At 40.6% G+C, this 10,233-nt stretch overlaps 1 protein-coding gene across 1 annotated transcript in view; it reads left to right on the top strand.

Annotated features, from left to right (window-relative positions):
- The first annotated feature begins 782 nt into the window (after window positions 1-782).
- LOC146782713 (extracellular calcium-sensing receptor-like) overlaps window positions 783-10,233 on the top strand; it is a 44,925-nt gene continuing 35,474 nt past the window's right edge. The window contains exon 1 of the mRNA XM_085637201.1: window positions 783-983. Within this exon, the coding sequence (XP_085493327.1) occupies window positions 783-983 (201 nt within the window). The remainder of the gene's footprint in view (window positions 984-10,233) is intronic.

Genomic DNA, 10,233 nt, shown 5'->3' with positions numbered 1-10,233 from the left:
AATTCATTCAATCGCCCATTGAGTTTCATGATCTCAAAGCAGCTTTTAAAATACTAGCAACATTAAAAATAATATTGCAGAAAGCAGTTGTAGAAACAACAGGGCAGGTAAAGCTTGGTTAAAATGGTGAGGCTTTAAGACAGGAACAATGTAAGTTTCCCTAGGAATATCAAAGTATCTGCAAAACAAAGCAAAATGCATGGTATACTATGGAGACTCTTAGTCGCAGCGGCTAGTGAGGGTACATCCTGCCAGCCCCAAGGAAAGCTAGCAGCTGGGGTAGCAGATTGAACCTAAAACTAGTCAACAGATGCCAATCGTAATTCAAGGTTACCATAGTAAGGTAAGGCTCTATAAATTATGTAGATTTTGACAGCACGCATCCCTGACCATAGTGCTGAGCCACATGCTCTTTGTTTATTAATCTCTGTTGCAAAAAGTTATTTTCAACCAAGGTGTGATCTGCCTTGGCAATCCCCCTTGGGTTAGCAAACAACTTGAAATGAAATGAAAAAGAAATGTATAAAGTGCAAACATTCACCCGAGGGTGTCAAGGCGCTAGCTCATCAGACCAAAAGATACCAGACAGATTTTACCACATCAGAGAATAAAATGCCACGTTTTTAGTGCCTTTCTAAAGGCCAACCGAAAGGGTTTTCTTTCTTTAGCCTTAATGGAAGCGAGTTCCAAAGTCGGGTAGTACCGACCAGGAAGCTTCTTCCTCCCCAAGAACGTTTTTTGAACCTGGGAGCTACCAGGTTATGAGCATAGGCTGAGTGGAGATGACAGGCTGGGATGTAGAGCTGCAAATTCTGTTTAAGAAAGGCAGGTCCTATGTCATGAATGGCTTTGAAAGCTATGCAGAGGGTCTTAAATTCAATCCGCCTTTTCACCGGCAGCTAATGAAGCTCTTTAACTGTCATGCAGACAGATTGGTTTTTGGACGTTCAACAGTAGATGAGCTGCTGCGTTTTGCACAATCTGTAACTTTGTCAGACATTTTTTCCAGAGGTTGATAAAAAGGCCATTATAGGGAGACGCGCGAGCGCGCGAATCAAGATGGCCGCCACCCGGTGAGCTCCTCCGCGTTTTCGCCCGTTTTTCTACATAAAACGCCGAATGTCTGTCAAAATTTTGTTTTAAAGGAGGTCGCTGCTAACATCACAGGCTTACCAGCATTGTGAAGCGGTTTCAGGCTGTTTTCATCGTGGGAAGTCGTGTTTCTGGCTCCCTGGTTCCTGCTCCGAGCTCTGCATTGAGGGACTGCCTGGTTAGTCTGTCAGGGGGGCGGAGCATACTTCAGGAAAGGGCCTGGCTTGGGCCTAGCCACACCCCTAGTCCAGTTTAGCTGCTGCACCAGTATTTTGGAGGATTGCTTTGCTTCTTTTCACTTTTTTTTACTCATAATCTATTCATTTTTATTCAAATTTTATTATCTTTTCTCAAAAATGGATAATAAAAATAAAAGAAAACAGCAGATTTCACCGCCCCCAATAAAATCAAAGGTGGTGGAGTCATCTGAACCCTCGCTTTCTTTAATTTTGGAGGAAATTCAGGCTCTTCGTGCTAATACAGAAACTATTGCGACTGAAATAAAAAATGTACGAAAGGAAATGGCGAGTATGTCGATGAAAATCTCAGACAACTCAATTAAAATACAAGACAATAAAGTTAAAGTCGACGCTTTTACTCCACTTGTGGCGAAAATATCACCTCTGTGCTCACAACTTTTGGACATGGAAAATCGCAATAGACAATACAACCTTCGCATATTTAATTCACCAGAAGAGGTTGAGGGATCTAACTGTCGACTATACTTAGAGAACTTACTTCCTGGTCTTTTAAATGTCAAATTTCCAGAAAAATTTGAAATCGATAAGGCTCATAGAATTCCTTCACGTCGCAATCCTCAACATAGCAAGCCTAGACAAATGATATTTAAAGTTCTCCGTCACCATCATTTGGTTCTGATCAGAAAAGCAGCTAGAGAAATTCCTTCATTGTTGGTCAATGGTCACAAAATCTTTATTCATCAAGATTTTGCCAAGGAAACTGTTGCAACACGTAAGGGATTTACTGATCTTCGCCCACGATTGAGAAGCCTTGGATACCAATATGGCCTTTTTGACCCTGCAACTATGCGCATTTGGAAAGATAATTTTTCAAAATCCTTTCAGCGTCCTGAAGATCTACGACAATTTCTGGATCAGCAAGTACAGCAAACTATGGACACTCAGGGTCCTATCACTTGATTCTTTCATGTATGATCTTCTTTGACAGATTTATATAACTCATAATATTCTGGGCTCCAGCGGTTTCTGGCTATGCTTGTAGAGCGTGTGTGCGTCCCAATCTTCATATTTATGTGTTTTGTTTGTCTTTTTTGCTATGTTTTATTTCTTCCATTCCCTTTTGTGTGTTTTGGAGCTACTTTCTTCTTAACATTTGTGTCTTTTTCTGACCTTCTTCTTTCTAACCCTTCTCTCTTTTTATTTTGTCATGGCTAATATTAAAGTAGTGTCACTGAATGTTAAAGGTTTACGCCATCCTGTGAAACGTACAAAAATTTGGGATTATTTGGGTAGTTGCAAAGCTGATTTTTGTTTTTTACAAGAAACTCATATAGATGATAACATTTTAAACTATATGAAGAAAAAATGGGTTGATAATATTGTTTCTTCTCCTGCTAATGGCAAGAAAAATGGTGTAGCTATATTATGTGCGAAAAAAGCACATTGCCAAGTTTTGAGCAAAATTACAGATACGGATGGGAGATATTTAATTGTTAAGGTTAAAGTTCATGGTTCTATCTTATTTTTATTAAATGTTTATGGCCCTACTGCAGATGACCCTGTTTTTTGGGCTACTCTTTCAACGGAGGTTGTAAAAATTGGTAATGTACCTTTAATTGTTGCAGGTGATTTTAATGTCATATCTGATCCTTTATTAGATAGAATATCTCGTACTAAATTCCAACCCCCTAAGGTTTATTTTGCTTTTACATTATTTCTTCAAACCACTAAGTTAGTTGATATTTGGCGGTTACACTTCCCTACAGAAAAATGTTTTACTTTTTTTTCTAACCCACATAATTCTCATTCTAGGATCGATTATATATTAGTTTCGAAACAGCTGATCAACGGTGTTAGTAACCCCAGGATTGGCAACATTGATGTCTCTGACCATGCTATGGTTTCTTGTATTTTAAATTTAAATTCAACCTTTACTAACCAGCCTAGATGGAGAATGAATTCTGGTATAGCTCTCAATGAACTTAATAAACCAAAGCTCCTCTCTGCCATTCATGGTTTTTTTCAATTTAACCCTGAAGGTACTACTTCATTGGTTAATAGATGGGATGCTTCTAAAGCTTATATTAGAGGGGTTACTATTTCTATTATGGCTCATGAAAATAAGACCTTTAATGCAAATATTAAAAAGCTAGAAAAGCAAATAGCGGAATATGAACGACTTTTTATTTCGTCTAATGACCCTCAATATAGAAGTAAAAGCTTCAATATGAATTTAATACAATTCTTAGTAATAGAGCTGGTGTTCAGATTTCTAAGGCCAAAGCTAAATTTAGTTTTAATGCAAACAGATCTGGAAGATTGTTAGCGAATTACTTACGTATCAAAAAGGATAAAACTCAAATGACTTCTATTCATGGATCCAATGGTAAAATTGCTTTATCTCATAAAGATATTGTGAATGAATTTTTGGATTTTTACTCTAAGTTATATGATAAACCTGAGTTTCATAATGAATCTTTAGTTGATTCTTTTTTATCTTCATGTGGTCTACCTAAAATTTCTCCATCAGATAAAATGGGGCTTGACTCTCCAATTACTAAGGAGGAAATTTTAACCGCTATAAAATCTCTTAAAAAAAATAAATCTCCGGGTCCTGATGGTATCCCGGCGGAGTTTTATAAAGAGTTTCAATCCCATCTTTTACCCTTATTATTTCAACTTTTCACAACATTTGGCTCTACGGGAATTACTTCAGGATCCTTTACGGAAGCTTTAATTATCGTTCTTCCCAAACCTGATAAAGACCCCACCCTTGTATCTAATTATCGCCCTATCTCTTTAATTAATCAAGACTGTAAATTATATGCCAAAATATTAGCCACACGATTATCCCCTGTACTAGACTCTATTATACATTCGGATCAATCTGGTTTTATGAAGAATAGACACTCTGCGGGGAGGAGCCAAGATGGCGACCGGGACGGCAGCGTAGACTCCCGGCTCCGTGAACCTCCGCATCCCGCACGGATATCCTGCATGAGATCCTCAGCCTGTGCTATGCGCCCGTGTTTGTGAATGAAAGCGGCAACCGATCGAGTGACTCTGAAGTTTCTGGCGGCGGTACCGCCGGAGAAACGTGCATTGGCAATTTGCGGCCTGTGCAGCCCTGGAGCCGGGACCTCGAGTGGACACCTTGGCCGGGTGGCAGTTTAACAACAGCGGCCTTTGGTGACTGGGTGGAGTCGGACTACCGGAGCGGTGCGACTATCGGCTTACATTTCGCCGTGGTCGTTCCTACCACTAAGCGTAGCGGAACAAGTGCATGCCCGGGGTGGCAGTTCCACGACTCTCCGGTGATTGCCTCTGCCTTCGACGGTGAGCTGCCCGGACGCCGCCCGTAACTCGCCCTGATTCCTGCGGGCTGCTCCCGGATTTTCGCGGGCGCTGGTCCGTGGTGGGGACGACTGTTGCCTGTGACCACATAAAGGATATATTTTTTTTTTTGCCTGCCTCCGAAACCCTGTTTTCCAGCGACATGGACCTTGATGCGCTTGTCCCTGGGTCCCGGTCCCAATACGGGTCGGACCTATTCGGCGGCCATCTTGTCACGATGAAGTCTACCATCCTGTCCACCGGGTCACAGCAGGATTGGGAGTGTGCGACTCTGGGGAGCGTAGCGGAGCGATCGCAGAGAGCTGTGCTGGGGTACTGTGACCTTCTCGAGGCTCTTGGTGCCCTTCATTCCACCTTGCTTCATGGCGTCTGGGTATTGGGGAGTAGGCTTGATGGTGTGGCATCAGCGTTGGGACAGTTGCGGCCTGCCTGTCCTCAGGTACACAGGGACTTCCTGCACTGCACTCAGGAAGACAATGTCATGGCCACCCCTGTGACTAATGAACAGCTGGAAACTCCGGACAGTATACTACCGTGTGATCGGCTGGCTGTGGGTCTGAGCTGTCCCGGAGGTATTGGACCTGAATGGGGGGGGGTGGCCTTGTCCTGTGTGCGGCCTCCGGCGATCCGGGGAAAATTCAAGCAACGGTTGTCTACTCTGGCCGATTCTGCCTTCCTGGACCTTGTGTGCAGTGCAGATCCTGGGGCAGCACTGGGAAAGACGCTCCTCCATAATGCTGACAGTGTTGGTACTCAGAGACTTCCACCCCACCTGTGTGCGTCGCTTCCTGGTCGTTTTTGGACGCTCCTTTACCGTGTAACATTGGACACGGCGCCGGGTCGAGGGGTATGCATGGGCAGATTTGCAAAGAGTGGCCAAGGATAAGACTGATCTTTCAGAGGTGGTCATCTAATAGGCGGGCGGGCTCGGGGTTGCGTGCTCTCATGGCATAACTGTCAGTATAGTAGGTGCATAATGCTCCCCATCTTTCTTTGACATGGTCGATTTTGTGTTGCTTACTGTTTGCTTTGGGGAAAACATACTGTGCGGGAGGGAGAAGCCGGGGGCATGTTTTGAAGGCCCTCCTCCAGTTTATTAATACTCTCTTTACCCCCCCGTCTGGTGGGGTTCTTTTCTTACTCCTTTTTCCCTGTTTCTTTATATTTCGGGTCTGGTTCCAGGGCGACAGGCACACTGCTGGGGGGGGGGGCCGTACTCATCTGCAGAGGTGCAGGGTGGGGGGTTGGGGGAGGGGATTCTTTAGTCTTTAATCCCTTTTTTTTCCATGGCCTCCTTTTTCTTCTCTGATTCTTCTTTGTTTTTTCTTCTCTGGGATCAGCGTGGTACACCTCCTTTGTTGTGAATCATTGCCTTTTCATGTGTGACACAATTTCTGGGGTGTTATCTGGGCTTTAGGGCAGGGGACTGCAGGCGCAACTGGTCATGATATTCTTCCACATCCTGAATTTCCTGTATCTGCGCCATTGATCCGATAGATTGCTGTTTATTGCTTACGTTTATTATTTTGCCTGCCTTTTATCGCTGCTGGGAAATTGTTCGGCACCTGATCCTTCCGTCTTTCCCTATTATAAAATGAAAACCTTTTTTATCCTGGTGACCAACTTGCGCTGTTCACTGGCCGAGAATATATCAGCATGGAGATTCTGCTCCCCGAGGTGCTGCCTGTGTTAACATTTGATCTCTGTTGCTCTGACTGCTTAGCGGCCGGCCCCGGGGGGTTGTAGGCCCATACTTGTTATTGATTGAAATGTCAATAAAGGTTTTTCAACAAAAAAAAAAAAAGAATAGACACTCTGCAAATAATACAAGAACTTTATTACATGTCATTGAACAGGGTCTTACGTTAACTACTCCTTCAGGAATTATGGCTCTGGATGCTGAAAAAGCCTTTGATAAATTGCATTGGCAATTTTTATTCCATGCTTTATCATCTTTTAACTTTGGCGATAATTTTATTCGTATGATTTCAGCTCTATATTGTGCTCCTACTGCTCGTCTATTTATTAATGGCCAAATTTCAAATCAATTTTCCCTTTTTAGAGGTACTAGACAAGGATGTCCCCTTTCCCCGCTACTGTTTTTAATTGGCATTGAACCTTTCCTTACATCTATAAGAAAATGTGATAACATTAAAGGAATTATTATTAATGAGATTATTATTAAAACTTTAGCGTATGCTGATGATGTACTTTTATTTATTAGTGACCCCTTATCCTCATTTCCTTCTTTATTAGAGATTATAACAAAATATTCTATGGTGTCTGGCTATAAATTAAACACTAATAAAACTGAATTTTTCCCTTTAAACATTTATTGTACTCCTGATATGATACCTATGAATGAAATTGTTTGGCAAAAGACTAAATTAAAATATCTTGGTATTTTATTTTCCTCATCTATAAAATCTACAATGACTTTAAACTGTAATTTTGTCTTAGATTATATTAAAGATAAAACGTCTAAATGGGCATTGCTGCATCTTTCATGGTGGGGTAGACTGGAATCTATTAAAATGAATATTGCTCCAAAAATATGTTATACTCTTTCCATGATTCCCACTCAGTTCCCATTAAAATTTTATAAAGATAATGATAAACTTCTCTCCAAATTTCTCTGGAATAACAAATCACCTCGCATTAGTTATAAAAAATTAAAAATGTCTAAATGTAATGCTGGATTTGGTATCCCAGATTTTTTTCTTTATCACAAAGCTTTTATTTTAAAACAAAGTGCCATATGGTTTAGTCATTTCCCTTTACATATTCCACCTTCTTGGCTCCTAATTGAAAAATCTATGGTGAAGCCGTTCCCATTACCAACGCTGTTAACTATGTCTAACACCTCCTCAGTTTTTCATAAATCTATCGTTCTCAAATCCACTAAATTGGTTTTTAATGATTTAGATTCTATTTTTCTATACCCCATGTATAACACTGTTGAATTATCATTATGGTATAGCAATATCATTAAACTAAATAGGAACATTAGATTTTGGTTTTCGTGGATCAAAGCGGGTATTTTTTATCTTCAAGACATTAATTCCAACAATACCTTTATACCGTTTGAGGATCTACAAACAAGGTTTGGTTTAACCCAATCTGATCGTATTAAATATGAATATTTAATTAATTCAATTTTAGATTCCTTTCCGCAAGCTATTCCGACTAGTGTTACAGCTGATCTATCCGTGTATATCCAAACTATATCGCTGAAAGCTAATGGTGTTTCCATTTTATATAAAAAATTATCTAATACGTTAGGAAGTAACATAACGATGATTGCAACCTTCTGGAATAATGAACTTTCACTTACATTGTCTAATGATTCATGGGAAATTATATGGATTAGAAGTATTTCTGGTTGGTTACCTGTCTCACTTTATCAAACCAATTCCTATATTTTATTTAATTCTTTATGGACTCCAATACGTTTATTCCAGGCTAAACTCCTTCAGTCTGACACTTGTTGGCATTGTAAATTGCATCCTGGTTCGTTACGACATACGCTTTTTGATTGCCCTTTAATTGCAAAATTCTGGACAGAAGTTTGGGATTTTATTAAGAAATTGTTAAATATACATGAAGACTTATCATATAAAATGTTAATTTGCAAATCAGTTACATTATCACAATCTCTAAGTTCTCTTGAATGTAGGCTTTTTGATTTTTTGATTTCTGCTGCGTTAAAATCTATTACCTTTTGTTGGAAAGATGTTTCTAAGTTATCAGTTCATGCTTGGTGGTCTTGGGTTATCTTTACAAGAAGAGGTGCTCAATTATCTTTGTCTGGGGTTAATCATAATCCTATTTCCTATCACTCTTTTTGGATTCCTGTTGATTTCTATTTTGCATCTTAGGGGTATGTTTATGTATTGTAATGCTTTTTACGATTTTTATACTAGTTAATATGTCATAGTAGCTCTATTTATTGCTTACTCAATAATTTGTTATTAGATGTTTCCCTTCCCCCCTCCTTTTAAGTTTATAAGAATATGACCACTTTCTTTTCTATTGGAATGAATTTGATAATTTTTGTATGTCTATGTTGTTGCTGTTCATTATAAAATTTCAATAAAATATTTTGAACTGAAAAAAAAAGGCCATTATAGTAGTCGGCCTTGGAAAAAACAAGAGCCGAAACCACTAATTTCCGTAGATTGGCCGGAATAAAAGGAAGAATCCTTCTAAGAAATTTTAGAGTGTAGAAGGATGTTGAGATAACCTGGTTCGCATGACCCTCAAAAGAGAGCGTAGAGTCAAACATGATTCTTAAGTTCTTTACTTTATTCACTGGATTAGGTAAAGAGCCCAGCTCAGCGGGCCACAGTGCAGGAGACCAAAAATGTATGTGGCCACCAAAAAGTAGAACCACGGTCTTCCCGGAACTTATTTTAGACAGTTCGCTGCCATTCAGTCCCCCACTTGATGGAGACAGGTGTGGAACTGTGCCGCCGTGTCTGATGGTGTACCTGTCACAGACACCATGATCTGGGTGTCATCGGCATAGGAGATAGCAGAGAAGCCCAAAGATCGAATAAGTCTTGCCAGCGGAGCAACATACATATTAAAAAGAGTGGGGCTCAACGAAGAGCCCTGGGGTACTCCACAGGGCAATGTGAAGTTAGGTGACTTAAAATCTGAAAGAGCCACAAACTGTTCCTGCTCCGCCAGGAAAGACTTGAGCAAAGCAAATGCTTTCCCTTTAATCCCAATCCTATCTAAGACTTCCAACAACTTTTGATGATTCACAGTATCAGAAGCGGCTGAGAGGTCAAGCAGCACTAGTGCCGCACTGCCTCCCGCATCAACTGTCTGCCTGATGAATTCGGACGCTGAAATTAATGCCAACTCAGTACTATGATGCTTCCTAAAGCCAAACTGAGTGGTATCCAGAAAGGAATGCTTTTCAATATAATCAGATAAAACACCATTCATGGATTTTTCAACCATTTTTGCAGGCAGAGGGAGTCTTGAGCTAGGGCGGTAGTTACTAGGATCTGACCCATCAAGGTTTGCTTTCTTCAGGAGGGGAAGGATGGATGCCAGTTATACTTGCCTCTTCATAGACTCTGCAATGTTGCCTGGTTATATTTAAACCAGGGGATACAAAGTGTGTAGTCAAGCGAAAGGCAATGAAGCAAAACATCTATTGGGGAGTCACATTGGCTTCATGAGTCAGAAATGTATTGTTGATGTCGTCTCTCTTACAGCGCTTCAGGTCAATCAACAAAAGTCCATACAAACAACGGGAGGATGTGTGATGTATTCATGCACGCTTTTACCACGCATGCCTTTTTAACGCACTCACAACTGCAACTTTACCATCCATGCCTTTACAATACAGTCACTACCCCGACTGCGATATTACCACATGCTTCTTTACCAAGCAAGTTGTTACAAAGACTTGCCTTAGGGGGCGCTGGACTTTGGAATAGTATAAGTTACTATTCCAACTCCAGTCATTGTATCAGTAGGGAAGGTGTTGGCCTTAAAATCCAAACTCCAGTCCAACAATGTTCCCCCTAAAGCAAGTTGTTGTAATGGCTCTCGTGGTAAAGGGTTGTGT

The sequence above is a fragment of the Triturus cristatus genome, chromosome 12 (assembly GCF_964204655.1).
Source record: "Triturus cristatus chromosome 12, aTriCri1.1, whole genome shotgun sequence".
Classification (NCBI taxonomy): Eukaryota; Metazoa; Chordata; class Amphibia; order Caudata; family Salamandridae; genus Triturus; species Triturus cristatus.
Note: the sequence above shows the minus strand (reverse complement) of the source record. Positions and strands in the feature narration are given on the sequence as shown.